The sequence below is a fragment of the Vanessa tameamea genome, chromosome 31, assembly GCF_037043105.1.
Source record: "Vanessa tameamea isolate UH-Manoa-2023 chromosome 31, ilVanTame1 primary haplotype, whole genome shotgun sequence".
Lineage (NCBI taxonomy): Eukaryota > Metazoa > Arthropoda > Insecta > Lepidoptera > Nymphalidae > Vanessa > Vanessa tameamea.
The window spans coordinates 2306372-2329115 of NC_087339.1; the positions used below are offsets into that span (position 1 = coordinate 2306372).

At 37.9% G+C, this 22744-nt stretch overlaps 1 protein-coding gene across 1 annotated transcript in view; it reads left to right on the forward strand.

Moving 5' to 3' along the window:
• The window catches only part of LOC113399209 (uncharacterized), a 100277-nt gene that overhangs the window by 66713 nt on the left and 10820 nt on the right, over window positions 1–22744 (forward strand). Inside the window, exons 2-10 of the mRNA XM_064220072.1 lie at window positions 5800–6402; window positions 9710–14955; window positions 15974–16103; window positions 16507–16621; window positions 17092–17167; window positions 17766–17909; window positions 19371–19521; window positions 20841–20926; window positions 21888–22046. Of these exons, the coding sequence (XP_064076142.1) occupies window positions 5800–6402; window positions 9710–14955; window positions 15974–16103; window positions 16507–16621; window positions 17092–17167; window positions 17766–17909; window positions 19371–19521; window positions 20841–20926; window positions 21888–22046 (6710 nt within the window). The remainder of the gene's footprint in view (window positions 1–5799; window positions 6403–9709; window positions 14956–15973; window positions 16104–16506; window positions 16622–17091; window positions 17168–17765; window positions 17910–19370; window positions 19522–20840; window positions 20927–21887; window positions 22047–22744) is intronic.

Here is a 22744-nt window from a genome sequence, read left to right on the forward strand (position 1 = left end):
ACCAGTGACATTAAAACTTGCATTACATTAACAGCCTGTAAATTTCCCACCGCTGGGCTAAGGCCTCCTCTCCCTTTGTGGAGAAGGTTTGGAGCATATTTCACCACGCTGCTCCCATGCGGGTTGCTGGAATACACTTTCCTCACGATGTTTTCCTTCACTGCCGAGCACGAGATGAATTATAAACACAAATTAAGCACGTGAAAATTCAGCGGTGCCTGTCTGGGTTGGAATCCGAAATCATCGGTTAAGATGCACGCGTTCTAACCACTGGGCCATCTTGGCTGAACTAATTAAAGCTTAAATTAATTCGGATTAAAGCTTGCTTCATAAAACAATTCATCAAATTCGGTTCAGTAGTTTAGCTGTCAACGCGTGACAGACAGACGGTTACCTTCGAATTTATAATATTAGTATAGATAATGTATTTGTAACTCGTATTGTGTATTATTTCGTCCGCAACTTCGTTCGCTTTTCAAGCTTGCTCGCCTTGCTTCTTCCTTGGGGTTCAAACTTGCTTTGAACAAAATTTCATCAACATCGGTTCAGTGGTTTGGCTATAAAAGTGCCACAGACAGACAGACAGAGTTACTTTCCCATTTATAATATTAGTATAAGGAAATTTTAGCATTATACACGCCTCTATATAAACTCTTGCTTGCGTACAGAGTAGGGCACGTTAAGGGCATCGGATGCCTATCAATACAGTTTTAGAACAAATAAATCCTGCATAGTTCCTCCCCCCTCGATACAAAGTCAAAGTCAAAAATCTTTATTCAATATAGAAGTGTTTACACTTGCTTATTGATTGTCAAAAATCTACCACCGGTTCGGAATTTAGCACCTCGGACCTGAGAAGAACCGGCGGAAGAAACTCAGCGGTATATATATATTTTTTTTCTTTTACACGGATATCTCTTGGGTTTGTCAAGGGAATTCTATTTATTAATATTCGTATATTGGACCAAATACCTCGCGAACGGGCTCAGCGACTATTCCAGCAATAAAAACTCACTTAACCTTGTCTCAAAACAATTCGAAACGTATGAAAAATTGATGGTTCCGTACGTGAAGTTCTATATGACATGATGGCACTTTTTTTTGGAACGAAGTTCTTTTCGTGGCTCGTATCGTCACGGAAGCATGAAGATGTTATGCCTCCAGGCGACCTACGCCTCTTCCTCTTCTAGTGTATATAGCCGGGTAAAGTCGGTACGAGCTGCTTATATAGCAGACGACTTGGCGAGCATTTACCAACGGAACCCTAAAATGACGGATGCCCGTGACCAAGATCACGTAGTAAGGTCCATGCGAACATTCTTACCTTGTTACAAATTATTTTTGTATGTAAATGTGAAAGTCTGTATGTTCATTACACACACATGCAAAAACGACTGGACGGATTTGGATGGAATTTGGTATGGAGATAGTTTATGTCCTAGCTTACCACGGGGTACCTTGCATTAAACCCTGTAAACAATAAACAATTAATATTACTTACATTAAGTGCTGGGCTAAGGCCTCCTTTCCCTTTGAGGAGAAGGTTTTTGGAGCATGTCCCACCACGCTGTTCCAATGCGGGTCGGTGGAATACACATGTGACAGAATTTCGTTGAAATTAGATAGATGAAGGTTTCCTCACGATGTTTTCCTTCACCGCCGAGTACGAGTTGAATTATGAACACAAATTGAAAATGAACGCACATGAAAATTCAGTGGTGCCTGCCTGGGTTTGAACCCGAAATCATCGGTTAAGATGCATGCGTTCTAACCACTGGGCCATCTTGGCTCATATCGGTATAGGATATATATATATATTTAATTGTACTTTATTGACAATATGTAATTAAAATGATGGAAAAGAGTATATACTATGACATGACGATTCAAAAGTGCTTTTATGAGCCTACTCGAATAAAGAATAATTTAATTTTGATTTTATACTTAACCAGCTGTTGCCCGCGGCTTAACTCGCGTGGAAGTTGAACGTATTTTATTTTTCAGATTAATTTAAAATATTACGTTAATTTAAGACGTCTTTGTATACCACACTGGTGTGTATTTAACCCCTTAGGGTATAATATCCAGAAACGCTTAAACACGTATCTACTAGTTTTAATCAGTTGCCCAAGAATAAAGTTTCATGCTTCCTACTTCAAAAACGACAGACTTCCATACAAACTTTCAAACCCTATTTCACCCCCTTAGGGGTAGAATTTCCAAAATTCCTTAGTGGGTGTCTACTCAATAAAACGATCTTATTCACCAGATTTCATGGGGCTAACTTTAATAGTTTACGCTCGGCGATGATGAATCAGTCAGTCAGTCATAAATATATAGAAGATGACTTTATAAAGAAAGTAAACTTTCGTAAATGGCCCACTGCTGAACAAATCGTCTCCTGTCCTCTTGAACAGGTTTGCAGCATAGCCCACCACGCTGTTCAAAAGCGATTCGGTGGATACACATTCGACTAAAGTTTCTTCGCGATGTTTTATTTAATTCGCTGTGGTTTGGATCTTAACCGATGATTTCGGGTTCAAACCCAGGCAGGCACCACTGAGTTTTCATGTGCTTAATTTGTGTTTATAATTCATCTCGTGCTCGGCGGTGAAGGAAAACATCGTGAGGAAACCTACATGTGTCTAATTTCAACGAAATTCTGCCACATGTGTATTCCACCAACCCGCATTGGAGCAGCGTGGTGGAATATGCTCCATACCTTCTCAACGGGAGAGGAGGCCTTAGCCCAGCAGTGGGAAATTTACAGGCTGATTATGTTATGTCGTTTGGATTTGAACCAGCTGTCTCTCGTTAAGATCGACACGTTCCAAACCCTGGACTATCTCGCTAAGTTCATGATTGGGTTGTCGATTTTTAACGATCTTAATACTTATCTTAAACCAAGTATAATAATGTCGATACCGACTTGAAGTTTATTGGAACAGGTCTCGTACAGTCGACGACGTAACTGTTTTAAGTTTATGTTATAACTTAGTCCATTAATATGTTTAAATCTCATGTAAATAGGCTGGGAAAAGTGCCGTCATGTGGTTCGTCGTAACTCCCCTAAATACAGGTGCTATTTATATTACCAATCCCTAAAATCGCCAATGCATCGACCTTGGGAACTAATGTGTTATGTCCCTCGTGTCTGTCGTTACGCTGGCTCACTCACGCTTCAAATCAGAGAACAACAAAATATTGCTTTTTACTGGTAGAATATGTGATGTGTTGGTGGGTGATACCCAGAGTTTGCACAAAGTGCTACCACCGAGCAACAAGGTGTATTATATAAAATCCTAGTTTTCGGGTGGAGGCTTCGTCCGCGTGCAGGGAGTCGTAGGTTTAGTTTATAAAAAAGTAACCTATGTAAATATATTTATAAGAATTGTTATCAAGGCACAAATGGGCAATTAAAGCCCAGAAGGAGAAACTTAAATAGATTGATTTTGTTTAATTCTGACGACCTCCTTGGTCGAGTAGTGTGTACACCGGTTTTCATGGATACGCCATTCCGAGGTCCCGGCCGAGTCGATGTAGAAAAAGTTCATTATTAGTCGTTACTTGTGATTTTCCATAACACAAGTGCTTTAGCTACTTAGATTTGGATCAGAGTAATGTATGTGATGTTGTCCAATATTTATTTATTATTTTTAGTCTAACGGCTTGTGTCGCCGAGATGGCCCAGTGGTTAGAACGCGTGCATCTTAACCGATGATTTCGGGTTCAAACCCAGGCAGGCACCACTGAATTTACATGTGCTTCATTTGTTTATAATTCATCTCGTGCTCGGCGGTGAAGGAAAACATCGTGAGGAAACCTGCATATGTCTAATTTCAACGAAATTCTACCACATGTGTATTCCACCAACCCGCATTGGAGCAGCGTGGTGGAATATGCTCCATACCTTCTCCTCAACGGGAGAGGAGGCCTTAGCCCAGCAGTGGGAAATTTACAGGCTGATTATGTTATTATGTTATTACGGCTTGTGTCGTCAACAGTACTCGTCACACAGAACAGCCGCTGATTGGGACGCCATATACCGTCGATGTATAAAATTTGTAGCACTTAGGGAGAAAGTTTGAGATACAGATTACAAGGATTTCACTGTGCCGCGACAGCTTGTACAAGAGAACCGCCCTCTCGTACCGATTTCCCACTCTGGTCCGCCGGACGGCGTGTATGACTCTCGATCTCGGTTCCGTATGTTCGAATTTTGAGTACGACAAATGATCGGTTGGGTTCTATCATTATTATGTCGGTGTTAAGTGGGGTAGTTTTTGCATTTCCGTCTCTAGTACTTAGAAAAAGCAGTATTGGGTTCTGCGTTTGGCCTTGTACCAGATTTTGTTAGCTAAGGTTGTGAGAGTGCATCTTTGTTTGCGCTCATACTTGGCACTATGCGACTATATATTTTTAGGAATCAGAAGCGGTTTTACTTTAAAAAAATATATTACACAACAAAAAAAAAAAACATACAAAAGATAGAAATTAAAATCACATTTTAAATAATAAACTTGATTAGTACTAAATATTACAAGATTTCAAAATTAACAATAAGCAAATCGTAATAAATGACAAAAAAATAACAAATCGGAATTTCAAAGTTATAACAAAGTAAACAACACGTTCGTTCAGCAAAACGACCCAAAACCAAAGTGAACCTGAGTAGACCACGCTGCCTGTTTTTATAGGGTTACGGCAGTTTTTTTTTTTTTTTGTTAATTAATGCAGTTGTCATCTAATAATATCATGTATTCGGCGTAGGTGGCTGGTCTCCCAGGAGATTAGCCAATGGCTTACCGTGAAAACCGCATGGAAATCTGTTTAGTATAAAAGTTTTTAAGATAATAGCGTTAGACAGACAAACAGACAGACCTGACGGTGAGACTTTAGTATATATTTATTGGAATGTTATGTAATATGTATAAATAATAAATCGAATTAGAACGTGACTTAATATCTTAACCGGTGACATTGCGTTCCGAGCCAGGCAAGCACTTTTGAATTACAATGTGCTTGAGTCGTGTTTATAATTCATCTTGTGCTAAACGAAAACTCTCGTGGGGCAATTTGCATGTGTCTAATTTTAATATCCATGTCATGTCTGTCAAATTTGTATCCTGCATGGTCTGCAGAATTGGATCCAAAACTTTTAAAGGGAGAGGATGCCCTAGTTCAGGAGTGGGATATTTATAAACTGTAATAGTATGTATGTTTATATACTATTTTAAAACGAAAAAAAAAAAAACGTCAGTGTGGGTGACGTCTTCCAAGAAGACGACAAGCTCGAAGTCCAGCGAAGATCTGCTGATGTTCAGTAAAAATATAAAATAACGCCACAATTTATAAAAATAAAATGTAAAAAAGGCACGGGCAACTGTGAGCCCGTGGATGTTGTAAAATAAATAATAAAAAAAATAATACATAACATAACATAATCAGCCTGTAAATTTCCCACTGCTGGGCTAAGGCCTCCTCTCCCGTTGAGGAGAAGGTATGGAGCATATTCCACCACACTGCTCCAATGCGGGTTGGTGGAATACACATGTGGCAGAATTTCGTTGAAATTACACACATGCAGGTTTCCTCGCGGTGTTTTCCTTCACCGCCGAGCACGAGATGAATTATAAACACAAATTAAGCACATGAAAATTCAGTGGTGCCTGCCTGGGTTTGAACCCGAAATCATCGGTTAAGATGCACGCGTTCTAACCACTGGGCCATCTCGGCTGTTAAAAATAATAGTATGTTTATAATATCACCAAGTTGATATACTCTTTTTTCTTGTTCCAGATCAAACCGAGACTCAAATGAGACCCTTGCAGCACTCCGACCGCGTAACCTTCAATCTTCCGTCTGGCGACGCGAACATAAACACGACACACTTAAATGCACCTCAAAACACAAATCCAAATATTTTATATACAAATAAACATTTATATAAAAGTAGTAACACAAACTCGAGCTCATCGAAAGCCTCGACGAAATCCGATGACGATTTTGACGTTAATGAATACTTTGCACGATTACAAGGCACGCGGTACGTGAGTGCACCGCTGAATAGTAATATCAAAGAGGATCAGAACGATCTCCAAGCCGAGGATAACCTCGAGGAGATAAATTTAAATGAACCAGATAAAGTACAGGGTGTCGATGATGTCCAGCATAGCATAACGTCAGATATAGCGCAGAATTTCTCTCAACTACCGACCGTTTTGCCTCAAGTTGCGAGTGCGGTTTTCAGTTCGTTTTCGAACATGCTGAACATGAAAAGCAGAGAGCAAACTCCGGATGAAAGGCAATATCAAGAGACACATGCAACGAGCACGCAATTCTGTGTACCAGACGTGACGATGCAAGTTGCACCACCGCCGCTAAAGGAGCCCCCGTCAATTGGTGAGTGATATTATTTCATCGAGATCAAAAATCAAAAATTTCCTGTTGAGGTTTATTTGAGTTTATTGACACATGCATAATATTATCTCTCGTCTCCTAATACGAATTAAATTTTCATAAACTCCAAAGAATTAAATATTGTAAATTATTACTTAAGGCTTTGTGCAAGCTCTTCTAGGTAAGTACGATCCATTCATTAGATACCTTCTTATGAATGGATAATTTAACAACAGCAGTCCACATAGACGTGACATCTTAACGCTTTCAACCAAACAAAATAACAAACTCTTCAGCTTTATAATCTTAGTATGGATTTTAAATGAACATGTTTATTTTTATTACTGCGAATATTTAAAACGAGATATTTACCACGTTTTTTATTTTTGTTTGGTGGAGCTCGATATTTTGACGTTATCTACGAATGTCTTGCTCACGAGACTGAAGTTTGCGGGTAGACGTTGACGGCATTAGAAGTGTCCATATCAGACTACCTCCTTTCTCGTACGTTTGCTGCGTAAACGCTGGTCACCACTCCCATTGGCACTTTCCCCCCTACTATTTGTTTTATTTGTTTTACGTGCACTCGACACTCGATCCCGTGTTTTACAGACGAAACTCACCGTATCGATTCGACAAATAAGATCAAAAATAAGAGTGAAAGATTCGATTCCGATTATATTGCGATCTCACTTCGACCGGATCGTAACTGGATCGTTGTTTTAGTAGAATAGGTAAAGATTTCGATTCGATTTTGATTCGATTGCGATATTGACAATTTGTTAGCGGAAATGGTGTCCGAGACTCCTGTTTCCTCCCAAGCTGAAGTCCGGATGGACACTAGTCTCTTACGAATTGTTGTTGCTATAATTTTGAAAATGAAAGAAAATATTGATATTAGTCGGTAGTTAGTTCTGCCCCTGTTTCGCAAGCGTGCATTGCTGATGCTTAATATACTACAGAATATCTTGATATACAACGTTCATTGCTTTTTAAGTTAGCTCAGAGACATATTGATCTATATTAAATGCACAATGTATTTAAGGTACTTAATCGGATAACTATTAATGCTGTGTTGTTTAAAATCGCTTCGTAAATAAGCCAATATTTCTCGTAAAAAGTAAAGATTAAAAAAGGTTATTGTGGGTTATCTCTAAGAGATAGAAACATACCATCGCAGATATTTTGAAAACCTTTTTATGGTTTAGTAAGCTGTAGTACATTACTTTGATCTATCTTGTAGGGTTCAGCCAGTATTTGTAATGTAAGCGCAAAAAATGTATTTATTTACGACATCAGATTAGAAACCTCTTAAATTATCAGTGTTTCTCTACTATATTGTGCATGTATTATACATGTAAACCTTCCTCATGAATCACTTAATCTATTAAAAAAAACCGAATTAAAATCCGTTGCGTAATTTGAAAGGTCCAAGCATGCATAGGGACAGACAGACAGACAGCGGGAAGCGACTTTGTTTTATACTTTGTAGTGTTGTACAGACATCAATGATCCTCTTATTTTTAATTATATACGAGGTGATTAGAATTTTTTTTATTCATAAGGTCAAGCGTCGTTATTTTTTTTTATCTTTTTTTTTATAATACGATTTAAATATTATCTTTTTCCTTTGTGAGTCATTTCATTATGATATGTGGTGTTTTTTGTGGGTTTTCTTGATGGGGAATTTGACGTTACCGTTAGATTTTTGAGATCCGTTTCACGATCAATGTGTCTTGTTTTTCTGGCGGGATAATAAATAATGATATAAATATTGGACAACGTCACATACATTACTCTGATCGTAATGTAAGTAGCTAAAGCACTTGTGTTATGGAAAATCAGAAGTAACGACGGTACCACAAACGCCCAGACCCGAGGCAACATAGAAAACTAATGAACTTTTTCTACATCGACTCGGCCGGGAATCGACCCTCGGAGTGGCGTACCCATGAAAACCGGTGTACACACTACTCGACCACGGAAGTCGTCAAAAAGATAAGATCTTATTGCACACTACTTATAAATAGTTGTTCAATCTTTCGACGTTGTTTTATAATTTTGACTTCAGACTGAATAGATAGACTGGCGAACGAGTCATCTGATGGTCTTCCATAAATACGGGCCCTTTTAGAAATATTAACCAAGTTTTACATCGATAATGCACCTGACTGAATAAGAACAATAATTGTTAATAATATTTGAAAAGAACTATGCGAGTTTCTTGTCAATTTTTCTCGATAGAGGCCGCTTTCCACACGGTTATGTCTGTGCCTTTAGTTACACTTGATAGGTTAATGTCGGAAATGCAAATACCAATGAGATTAGAAAAGATTTCATTCGTATGTTAAAACATTCGAGAACGTTCCAGAAGCAAGTGAGAGATGTCAATTTTTAAAACAACACAGCTAAGGAACATTCTTTAAGACCCAATTATTAAGCATTTACAGAGTAAGATATGTATGTATATAATAGACATTATGTGAGACCTAATACATAATTATTTTCCTTATGACATTGTGTTTATAAAGACAGCTCTGATAACACTGTCTCAGTCACCGTTTAAACTGATACACAATAATACTAAGTATTTCTGTTTGTCGGTATCTGATGAGTGGATCTACCCAGACGGTTTTGTACACCCGTATCACAAAGTGAATATGTCGTACCTAATTATCTGTTAGACAACAATTACGATCTTCAAGATGATTCTCGTTGGTCTAGTGGTTAGTTTATATGACTGCAGATTCCTTGGTTCAGATCTAGGTTTGGATTAATAAAAAGTTACTGGGTTCTTGCTACATTAGCTTGACTTGGCTAGCTTCTGTTGAGAATCCATTTGATAATCGAATAAGAAATCCAAAACTTGTACGGTATAATTTTAGCTTTAACTTTATCACGAGTTTTAAATTTATTTACTGGAAAATTGGTTTTTGTAATCTTATATTCGATATTTCTCTGTCATCATCATCCTCCTGCCCTTATCCCAATTTTGCTCGGGGTCGGCGCAGCATGTCTTCTTCTTCCATACTTCTCTGTCGGACGTCATCTCTAACCATATCGTCTTTCACACAATCCATCCATCGTTTCTTTGGTCGTCCCCTACCTCTATATCCATCTACATCTATTCTCAAAACCTTTCTCACAACACGTTCCTCATTGCTCCGATTCGATGTTTCTCTGTATAAAAGAAAATAATAAAGAGTCACATAAGCAGCAACGATACACGATCAACTAGATAAATTACCAGCAGTTGCATTAAAAACTGTTTATCCTATTGTTTTATTTAAAGATGGCCTTTTTGTTTCAGGTACAGCGTCAAATTACCGAATCACGACGAAGAAGAAAGTATATGCACAAATACCAGGCTTGAGTTCTGGTGACAGTCACGTACATTTCAATCCACCAACGAATCAAAGTGCTCCTCCGTACTTCGTAGAAGCTAATGCTAACGCTCAAATAGCAGATATACACGATGTTGGTAGTCAAATTAATGATGTATCAATAGGACTTGGTGCACCACACTCAGTATTAACCCCGCAAATGATACCAGACGGACAGAATGCACATAATCAAAAAGGAATTGATGACAAAAAATCTACGTTTAATGCATTGAATCCTTTAGCTAGTGATATGACTGATACAGCTAAAGCTTCTAGTGATTTAGTATCGCTGCACGATAGTGAAACTTTAACAACGTTTGAACAAGAATCGACTGCGCTCCAACCGATTGTAACCCCGCAAATGCCACAACCGGCAGCGACTATCATTCCTCCGCCTCCAATGTTTTCTAATTTACCCCGAAGGGACGGTCAAGCATCTGCTGGGAAGTCGGTCTTACCACCGTCCGTTGCAAGGCGGATTTCGGGAAATCAACCAATATTGAAAACTCAAGTGCCTCCAAGTGTGATGCATGAAAATATTTTCGTTCCAATTATGCCGCCAGAGCCAAATGTTGCGTCGAGTTTTGGAGTTGTTTCGTCAATGCATAATTATGGTCAAACGTTTGATCCAACTAGCAATATTGAAACTATTAATACAACCCAAAATAGAGGCCATCAAGTAGAAATTGATCAAAACGTCCAGAATTTGCCGTCTATGAGTATATTACAACCAGCGATGTATATATCAGATTTAGCAAACGCAACATTATCAGACGCTAAGGTCCCATTTAAAGCCAATAATTCTAAAGAATTGGATATCTCTGCGGACTCTGTAAATACATCACTAAATCAAAAACATATAGATACTTTTGTATCTCCTACTTTATATAACCCACCAGCAGAAATACCTAATATATCATATAATCCTTTAGCACCTAGTTTATCTCAGATCACGTCACCGGAAACTAAAGCTCCTCCAGCGTTTTATAATCCGCTTCAATCTGATTTTGTTACTTCATTTAAGAAAGAAGAGAATAAAGATATTTCAACCGTCCCTCAAAATATTTTATCTGAACACTTCGGTAATTTGCAACCTGAACTTCAGAAACCAATTCAGGAACCACCGAAGCTATCTGGTAATCTAAGCTATAGAATGTCGAAGAAGAAACCACAGTATTATTCTGGACCGATTGAAGGCGTAGGGAGTATAAGCAATAATATAAAACCAATAATTGACCCCGTTGCAGCAAATTCTTTTCAGGGGTCTCTATTTACTCCGGATCAAAGTACAGCAACCGCTCAAAATACAATGTATCCAGATTATAGTATGAATAGTTTTCAAAAACATACGCCATTTGATATTAGTAAACCAGCTAGTATAGAAACATATACGGCTTACGGCCCTCAAAAGCACAATGAACAAATACAACCAGATTATAATACAGCTTTTGATTTAAGTAGACAAACAACGGAGAAGCACGAAGAACCACAAGAGTCTAGAGGATTTGGAATTATTGGATCATTGAAATCTAAACTTAGCTCTTTAGATATTAATAAGATCCAAAATACAGTAACCACTTTCTTTGATCCAGCATACAATGCAGTCGATAGCAACACTAAACAAGAAATTGATCCATATGGCTATCAAAATATGCCTCAAAGCTACCCCAGTTATCCCCAGAGCGATGGTGCTACTCTAGAGGTTTTTGTACCTACCATGAATCAAGAGCAAGCTTCATCGAATCCATATTCATACCAAATGGGACCTAACCAATCAAATGATCCAACGAATCAGTATTATCCAACACACGATAATTATGGCAATCAAAATTTACCGCAGACTAATACTAGTTCGAATTACTATGCAGGATGGTATGGTGACTATAATCAGCAACATTCTCTACAAGCAGAACATTTCCAAGGAGTGACAGGTCTTTCACAAGAAGGTTATGTAGAAAGTGATCAAATAATTGATAAGACAACAATTAAAGCTATAGAAGAAATGCAATCGACGTTCAACAAAGATAATGTATCTTCACTTCAAAAATCTGAATCACACAAGCACGAGCCAATCGCGTTAATCAATAATTCGCAGACAGCAGAAGTGAGCAACGTATCCATAATTTTTGACAATCGACAAACGACTGGACAAATTGTGCCAGAGCACAAAGAAATATTAGAAATCAACAAACAAAATATAGATACAGAAAATTTTAAATCTTTTCAAGTAACTTTGGATCCAACATCAAAAAGTTTTTTTGACAATCCACAGTTAGATATTCTATCTAATGACAAATCAAGAACAAAACTGAATGAATTGCCTAGCTTATCAAATGATGAAATTATCCAATCAAATAATTCATTAAAATGTATTTTTGATAATTCATTATCACTAGAAAATTCAACAAAAGAAAATAAAATTGACAATTCTCGTGACTACGAATCGGATTTCATTAGTGATATACCTAAAATATCACAAGTATTTACTGATCCTTCATCCAAAGGTTTCTTTGATAAACAAACATCAATTGTTTTACCATTCGCAATTAAAAAACCTGATGATTTAAAACTAGTCACTAAGGATGACAGTTCATCAGTTGATGTACAAGCAAAAGGTTTAAATCAATCTGAACCAGAAATAAGCAGTACTAAAGATAATGTTCCAAATATACATAGCCAATTTGGTGTGATTACTCAAACAGAGACTACAAAGATACCGGAAGATTGTATGACGATAAAAAAACCAGGATTTAAAACTGTGTCTGATTTCAAACCAACCAATATTATTGGGGGTGAAACGACTGAACATTTGTCTTCTATAATAAGACCGCAAGAATCAGTTGATGTGAATGCAACTACATTTTCATTATTCGAACAGTCTCCTATCATTCCTTCTGTACCTTTATTTAATCTTCCATCTTTATCATCAATATCCTTATCTGATTCTGTTAAAGATGCTAACATAAATGATATTGAAACAAAATTGGAAAATGTATCTTTGTTTGAAAATTCAGGTGCAGGAATAATTCCACAAACGAGCTACAATTTATTTGGAAATGTCGGAAGTAGTGAAATCAAACCTGATTTGCAAGAAAATCAAGTTTCTGATTTAAATACTTATGTATCTTGCAGGGAAGTTAGTGTGCCAGAAGAAAATAAAGTCGATGACCTTACAAAACAGTTAATAGAAAATGTAACAGCTCCAATACAATTAGAAAACCCTGTCTTATATCCAGTGTTACACGATGATGCTGAAACGGTAGAAATATCTGATTACTCGAAACCATTAGTAGATATATCTCTTATTGCACAGAATATTTTAGGAAGTATGATTATACCGCCACCAACAGACCTCCTTGATGATATGAGTGGTAACAATCCAATTTTAAATTATCCCTGGCCGATCAACAAGCCCCACGCGTCAGAAGCTCAATTGGATTATGATTATAATTTTCCGTTAGATTCTAATCCTATTGGATTTCTTCAAGATAAATCTTTATTTTTAGAAAATATACCTACAAACGCTTGTGATGAAATAAAAGCTGAATACAAAAATTCTCAAGAGGAAACTGCTATACTAACTCATCAAATTAGTGTTCCTTCTGCTCCACCTGAAGAGGATACAATATCAGACGAAAGCGGCTTAGATGTTCATTCAATAGAATTAGACGCTAAAAAAGACTTTCCTTTATTCGAGGATTTCGTTATAGAACCATCTGAAACTGATGACGATAAAATAGAATATAGAGAACAGAAAAGATGTTCAGATGATCCCGCACAAGATGTCGATACGTTTACTAACAGAGTTGAAAGATTCAAAAAAATGGAAAATACTCCTGATTCTAACGATAATACCCAAGAAATACGGAAAGAATTTAAACCCTTTGATTTACCAACATCGACTAGTCCAGCGTTAACTATAGCTTCTTACTTTGACACGGGAAATTATGCAGTTGAAAATCATTATAAAAATTCTATAACATCACCCACGACTATAAGCTCATTCAATACGAGTACAACTAATCAAATGCGAATACCTCCAGGCTTTGAAGATGAATATCGAAGAAGACTCAGTGGTGTTTCATCCCATGATTTATTATGTAGTCTTAATAATCAGATCGCTTACATTCCTGACACTTCGAAAAACATTCATTTGAATCAAATATTTACCCAAGAAACTGATAACTTGGACGATGAAATCATTTGTGATTCGAAAGTTGAATCTATGGTTGAAAAATTGATAGATGATGATAGTTCTCCTACTAAAAGCGAAATAGTACCAATTTCAAATACCATTGAACCTCGTTCAGAAAACGCTGATGATGTTCTTATAGATAAACCTTCAGAAGATACAAAGGTTGAAACATTACCTGAACCTGTCGTAGATATATCTTCAGAAGAAACAAAAGTTGAACCATCACGTGAACCTGTTTTAGATAGATCTTCAGAAGAAACAAAAGTTGAGCCTTTACCTGATCCAATAAACTTCTTCTCATCAAATGTAGAAAGTACAGAAGAATCGGAGGCCTACGGCGATTTCAGTAGACTATCGAGCTATTTTAAGACGCCACCAAAACCAGATCATTCGAAGTCTTTTTTTGAATTGAGCGAGTCCCAAAACCATTACAGACATAAATCAAATGACGAAACACGCAATACAATCCAAAATAATGTTAATAATTTCTTTAAAAACACACCCACAACAAATTCGACACACATTCCACAAAATCATTTAGCAAATATGGCATTAATTCGCGACTTAACATCACCTAGTAACTTAAACCCAAACGACGATACAGTTAAAACAGTCAATTATTTCACAGTCGAATATAATTTTAACCATCCAATTGAAATAAACTCAAGTGAACCAATAAACGTTGATAGAAAAGAAGCTACGACGCCACAAAATAACGAAACATTGAAAATAGGTGAATCGTCAAAAGATTCAGTTGTTAATTGTAAATATTATTATAATATGATCGATAGCACAAACATTGTTGACAATACAGGTTATAACGTTAAACAGACCATGGAAACGAATTCTGATAGTAAAAAGGATACGAAAACAATGAATACTAGAAGCGAAAATGTTGTTAAAAAATCTGCGACTGTTAATTTCTGCGAGCAATCCTATCAAGATGAATCTGATGACAAAATCGTTGTGTTGTCTGAGGTACTTGAATTTGTCTTATCTTTAATATAATCTACAGTTAGATTGACTTCAAAAAATCCTATTTTTGTGGTTATATGTTACTACATAAATATAGTAATCATAGTAATTTGTATTAACAGGTTTCTTGAAAATGGCTTCCGTAGAATATTTTAGGAAAATATCATCTTTTTATTTGACACCTAAAATTAAATGCCAACTTAAAAGTTATGTTCTTTAAGCTAGTTTGGCAATTACAATCACTCATTTTATCTTTGAAATTGAAACACAACAAAATCAAAATATAAAGTATATTTTCGTTGTTATTATTATCAAGTATATACTTATATTCAAGTAGGCTTTTACAAGCACTTTTGAATCATGATTTTATAAAACAATATTGAGTGAAGCCACCGCCGGTTCGGAATATAGATTCTACCGGAAGAACTAAGTAGTTAAAGTACAAAGTTATGTCAGTTAAATACAGTTATATATGTATATACTACATCCTGCCTGGAAGTCAACAAGTATTAGCTCCACGCTTTTTTTATCATCTATATAATCTTATATTGAATAATAGCCGAACCGAGATGGCCCAGTGGCTAGAACGCGTGCATCTCAACCGATGATTACGGGTTCAAACCCAGGCAAGCACCACTGAATTTCCATGTGCTTTATTTGTGTTAATAATTCATCTCGTGTTCGGCGGTGAAGGAAAACAACGTAAGGAAACCTGCATGTGTCTAATTTCAACGAAATTTTGCCACATGTGTATCTATCAACCCGCATTGGAGCAGGAGGCCTTAGCCCAGCAGTGGGAAATTTGCAGGCTGTTAATGTAATGTAATAATAATTGAATAATATGATTTTTTATTAATGATTTGAATTTCATTACAACAGTAAGTATTGCTATTCAGCGCTAGGATAAGTTGTCAAACAGCAATGCTTAACGTTATGTTTCAGAATGAAAGCTAATTAAAGCAGTGTCTATTAACCTGTAAAATACCCACAATTTACAAGGTTTTTCTAATTTATTCAACAGAATCGAGCTACATCCGAACATGCACCGGTCAAGCACCACTGGTTCTATCAAGTAGATTCCGAGGAGAGGTTCTTTTGGAAAGGATTCTCACTCACGGATTCCAGGGCTTTGGAGAATGCGTTTAATAGTCGTAAGTATATTTTGGAAGGAACATATGATATTTCTGTATTTAGCAGTCCTTGTCTTTAAAAGCCAAAATAAAAGCAAGCGATAGCAAATATTGTCGTTCCTTGTATATAAGTTTAAAGCTCCAACCCTTGTTTCAAATACCGAATCTAGTCAATAACAGCTATATCAGGATTAAGGATATTAAAATTTAGATATACACCTCTTTGGAAGTATGTAAAATATGTGTTTGTTTTGGGACTTTTTATATATTAATATGGGTGGTACAATCCCTCGTCGTTTTGACCAAAATTCGTTTAAGAGAATAATATGAGTTAAAATATACTAACATAATATAATCCCACGTATTTTGCCAATATATGCCAATAAAATGCCAATGTTTGCCAATGATATTATTCCGTTTGTAGCCGACTTAAACGAGAACACTCTCGTGGCTACCGACGGCGGCCGGTACGACGTGAATGTGATGGGACGACTGAAGATAGCCGTCTACTGGGAAGATAAGCCCACGAATGTTATGAGGTATGTTCGTTATGACCACTGCCTCATATATAAAAATGTATATCGATCTGTTTGATAGTAATAACAATATAAAGACTGCCCCGTTAATCTAGTGGCTAAATATAAGGCCTCAGAGTCTGAGGTCCTGGGTTCAACACCCAGGTCGTTCCGAGGGGTATTTTCTATCGAATAAATCTCAGCAACAGCCCGGAGTCTGGAAGTCGGAAGTGTGTACACCCCCATGCCTCGGACAGCACGTAAAGCAGTTGGTCCTGCGGAATCGAACTCTTTCCGTTCCATTGGATTATGAGAACACACCTGTGTTTGCGCTCACTCCCGTGCACTGTAATATCAAATGCGTAGTTGGCTAGTCTCTATGCAGAATAGCTGCCGTGGCTAAAATCATGATGACATCATCATCATCAAGGTAGAATTTCGGTCATTTTGCGATTACTAGCACTAATAATAAATACCAACTATAAAAATTTCAGGTGCAGCTGGTTCTACAAAGGCACAACGGACGCTAGATACGTACCATATGCTGAAACGATCGCAGAGAAACTTGAGGTGAGAATTGACTATTTTTTTTCGAATTCATGACCTTGTCAAAATAAGCATCGTGCTCATATATTGTTAGTAAAGATTACAATTAATTCGGATATGGAACTAACCAGAGGAAGATATACAGCGGTTCTGCAGGAGTCGGCGCAGCATATCATTGCCTTCCATTCTCCTCTTTTTCTTCCATTACATCTATCTCTCTCATACACACCATCCATATCTTCGAGGATGATCCTCGGCGATGTAAGAAATGGTTAATATTTCTTATAGGGCCATTGTGTACAGGCGGTGATGACCACTTACAGGTGCCCCAGTTACTCGTATCATAAAAAAGTGGCCGAATATTCTATAACGTATTGACATTATATTGACCTTGATAAGAGGGAAATATAAGGTATGGAGTTGTCTATTTCTAGCAGCTTGGTGAAATTTCGTGTCTATACTGTTGTCCGTTGATGAGTTATTTCGTCTGGGGTCAATCCTGAATGTGGATCAGGTCATGGTTAGATAATGGTAAATTGCATTGTCATGGCAACTGAATTGATTTAAACTGACTAAAATACATTCGAATTTCAAATAATGGTTTGCGAATTTGTCATAATAGGAGGAATACATCCACGGGATAACCACTGGTGAATGGCACAGGCGACTCGTGTTGCCAAACAACGAGCTGGTCGTGATGCACGGACCGGCTGTGATGGTCCACTTCCTGCAGAACAGCGCCAACGATGCGTTCAGCTCATCACCAGTAAGTCACCAAAATTTATTTGCCTCATATGGTTCGAAATGTATTTCTTTATATTTGGTAGGACTTTTTGAAATACCGGCTGAGAAGTTACTTTTTTTTAAATAGGCGGACGGGTTTACCAGCGGATTTATCAGCTGATGGTAAGTGGTCACCACCATAGAAATAAACATTGACCTGACATCTCCGATACTCACCAACCTTGGGAACTAAGTTATTATGGTCCTTGTGCCTGTAGTTAGTAACGCTAAGCAGCAATATTTTATATAGTTGTGTTCCGGTTTGAAGGATGAATGAGCCAGTGTTACTACAGGAACAACGGACTTAATATCTTAGTCTCAAGATATTTGGTGCATTGATGATGTAAGGAATGGTTAATTTTGATTGAAAACGAATAGTTTCTGAAAATAATTATTTGACTACCATCTGTCTGTCTTGACTTCATGCGGGTGAAATAAATATTTTAATTCCGATCGCAGCGCCACCTACAGGATCCCATCTAAACAAAACAGGAACCCTCTTAAATGCACATTAAAAATCATCGCAATCGGTCCAACCGGTTGGAGATCAGTTATGTACACATGTACAGAAGGTTTATATATAGTACAAATCCCTTTACCTATTCCATATTTACCTAAATTCCCTTTCCTAGCTATTTACCCTTGGTAAGCGTGTGTACCGTAACCCACCCAAGTTAAAAAACCCAGCGGAACAGCCAAGAAGGATCGATCACCTGGTGTTCCTCGTACACGGAGCTGGGGAGTACAGGAATCAGAAAAAAAGAATTGTTAGTTGATATTGATTTATTTACAAACAGACACTCCAATTTTATTATATGTGTAGAATAGATTACTTTATATAAAAAAACCTCCTGATTGATTACGTAGGACATATTTTGGTGTACAATTATATTTTCTATTCCCTGACTTTCATGTTAGTTCGGTCATTGTATACGAAAATATGGCCGAGGAAAGCAATTGAAGGCTGAATTTTGGATATATTGTAGGAGGGGTTTAGGAATACCTGACTTGAAATTTGCGACCTCGATTTTCTATGTGCGTTGGGCGCCATCTTGTAAAAGGCTATGCGTCAAGATACTAGAATTATGATAAGTTGCTTTTACGTTTGCTTCATTAATTTACAGTTTTGGTTTCAATCAATCAAAATATACTTTATTCGAGTAGGCTTTTACAAGAACTTTTGAATCGTCATTTTACAAACTACATTAAGTGAAGCTACCACCGGTTCGGAATGTAGATTCTACCGAGTAGAACTTAGAAAATCAGTAGTTACTCTTTTTCAACATTTAAAATACAAAGTTATTGATGGTTCTCTACTTTTGAGAACGGAGTGCCCGAATCCAGAGGACGTCCTCATCATCATCAATATAGTTTATATTTTAAGAAAGGACGGAAGAGAGAGTGTTACGGAACTTATTTCTTATGCTTCACTTTTGTTCCAAAGCAATCAATGATGCGTCCTCGCGTGGTTCGTCGCGGGTTCGTCGAATCCGAAATCGAGGACACGGAGCCTTCGAGTATCGACCACCTGCTGCTGCTCTGCCACGGCGTCGGATCAGCTTGTGATATGCGCTTCCGACCAGTCGAAGAAGTTGGTGAGTTTATTTGGAAAGTTGGTTTTATATTTAAGGTTTTTTTTGTCATTCGTCGAGTTGGCAAAAGTTTATCTTGACTAGGTACTTAAAATAAGCTTAAGGAAGTTTATACATATGTGTCGAAGGATACTTTGCCACGTGTGTGTGTAAAACTCGCAGTGGAGAAGCTTGATGAAAGGGCTATGGAGAAAGCCTTTTTTTATCTCGTTGCGAAAAAATATTGTTTTCTCCATATTAAGTGCGTGTTTGTGGGACTTAGTATAATATAATAATTTATCTTATTATCTCCCACATTACAGACATTATAGTTTAAATGCGTCTTAATAATAAGTAGAATTGTGCGTGGGAGACAGGAGTCCAAACTAGGTTGCCCTGTACTAAGGGTGTCCTGGCTCCCCCTCTAGAATATCAACTATTTATTATATAATTTTACATGATGATGACTTGCCGATGCCCAGGTATTGTGCGCCCTAGTATTCTCTCCGTCTTTTCGGGGGCGTGACGGGATCTCTTTTTCATGCTGTCGTGACCTCCCCAGGTCCATTATTGGGATATTTATTAGTTATTCTTAGAGCACAACTGGAAGGCAGACGAATGGATGCTTTGACTCATTACATTACATTAGCAGCCTGTAAATTTCCTACTGCTGGGCTAAGGCCTCCTCTCCCTTTGACGAAAAAGGTTTGGAGCATATTCAAACACCGTGTTCCCATGCGGGTTGGTGGAATACACTTTCCTCACGATGTTTTCCTTCACCGCTGAGCCTTCAACACAAATTAAGCACATGAAAATACAGTGGTGCCTGCCTGGGTGTGAACCCGAAATCATCGGTTAAGATGCACACGTTCTAACCACTCGGCCATCTCGGTTTGACTTTACGTGGTCACTTTGTTCAATCGCTAACATAGAAATTACTCTGCTTTTTCTAGTATATTTTATTTACTTGGTGGTTGAGCCTATTCAAGCCCCTGTACCACCTAGTCGTCGTATATTCGTAAACACCGCCAGTAGCGTTCCGGTTTGAAGGGTGAGTGAGCAGTCTAACTACAGACACAAGGGACATAACATCTTAGTTCCCACGATTGGTGTAGTATTGGTGATACGAGGAATGATAAATATTTGTGTCTGTGCAGTGTGTGTCCGTGACTCATTGCTCCTCCGTCAACCGAAGTTACAAAAACAATTCCCATGAAAAAAATCAATGGTGCCTGTATTTGATCACGAAATGATTAGCAATTGAGGTGCTCTCCCCACTGCTGATCAGTTTTCCACGTAAAATGTAAACAGTTTACTGAATTCTTCATTTTGTCTATTTTCAGTGGACGACTTTAGAGCTACGAGTCTTCAGCTGATACAGTCCCATTACAAAAATTCATATGATAGTGGATTAGTGGGCAGAGTTGAGGTGAGTGTATTATTTATAATAATGTTATAACACGATCCGTCCTGACCGATTTCGGCTGTCAATCTCGAGGGAGTCCAGCCAACGCAGGACATGTTATTGAGCATGAGTGCAAACAGGCGCACTCTCTGTTCCCTCACAAGCAGTGAAAGAAGCAGTACAGACGCAGGACCAACGGCTTTACGTTCTTTGCGAGGTACGGGACTGTACACACTTCCAACTCGGAGACTCCGTGGTGTTACTGAGAATTTTTCTGTCTGTCTGTCTGTTTATCTGTTTGCAAGTCCGTCTGGGTAGGTACCACCCACTCATCAGATATTCTACCGCCAAATAACAGTACTCTGTATTGTTGTGTTCCAGTCAGAACGGTGAGTGAGCCAGTGTAATCACAGGCACAAGGGACATAACAACTTAGTTCCCAAGGTTGGTGGCGCATAGGTGATGTAAGGAATGTTTAATATTTCTTACAGCGCCTTTGTCTGTGGGCTGTCATGACCACTTACCATCAGGTGGCCCATATGCTCGTCCGCCAACCATACTTAAATATGGAATGGAATAGTTGGAATGTTTAATAAAGTTATAGTTTTATTATTGTGAAAGATGTCAATATCGCTGTTAGATGACAGGTCATTAAATGAATTCTTGAGTCTGTTAAGAGTTGCATCTTCACCTAAATTTGTATAAGATTGCTGGAGTGCAGAAGGATTTTTTGTTTGGACGTCTAGGAATGCTTGTTGACTTCCAGGCAGGAGAAATAACATAACATACGTATATAATTGTATTTAACTAACATGACTGTATTCTTAGACGTTGAAAAAGAGTAACTACTAAGTTTCTTGCCGGTTCTTCTCGGTAGAATCCACATTCCGAACCGGTGGTAGCTCGACTTAATATAGTTCGTAAAATGACGATTCAAAAGTGATCGTAAAAAACTACTCGAATGAAGTATGTTTTGATTCGACAGGTGTTGCCAATATCCTGGCATTCGAGTCTACATTCGGGAACGACGGGCGTCGACAGGCGTCTAGCAGCCGTCACCCTAGAGAGCATACCGCGGTTAAGAAACTTCACGAACGATACGATACTCGACGTACTGTTTTACACGAGCCCTGTCTTTTGTCAGGTAGGTTTGGTTTTTTTTTTTTTATTTATTTCAGATAGATCGACATACTGGCATATGACCCATCGGATAAGTGGTCCTGTATACTTTAAGCAATATTAACAGTTCCTTGCATCGCCAAATATGAACCGAGATGGCCCAGTGGTTCGAACGCGTGCATCTTAACCGATGATTTCGGGTTCAAACCCAGGCAGGCACCACTGAATTTTCATGTGCTTAATTTGTGTTTATAATTCATCTCGTGCTCGGCCGTGAAGGAAAACATCATGAGGAAACCTGCATGTGTCTGATTTCAACGAAATTCTGCCACATGTGTATTCCACCAACCCGCATTGGAGCAGCGTGGTGGAATATGCTCCATACCTTCTCCTCAACGGGAGAGGAGGCCTTAGCCCAGCAGTGGGAAATTTACAGGCTGAATATATGCATCGCCAATGCGCTGTCGACCTTGGGCGCTACGTTAAATCCCTCGTACTGTAGTTACACAACTCGGCCCTTGAAACTGGTACACAACAACTGAGTATGTGGTGACTGGGAGGTTCCGCACAACGCCCTACCATTAATTAAACTACTGGTGTCACCAGTCGGACTATATCGATTTTGTCACATGAAAATTTTTTTTTTTAATATTGCTTCAAAAGCTATCGGATTTTTTTTTTAAATTTTGATTTTCATTTATTTCACTTTGATTACACCCTGTA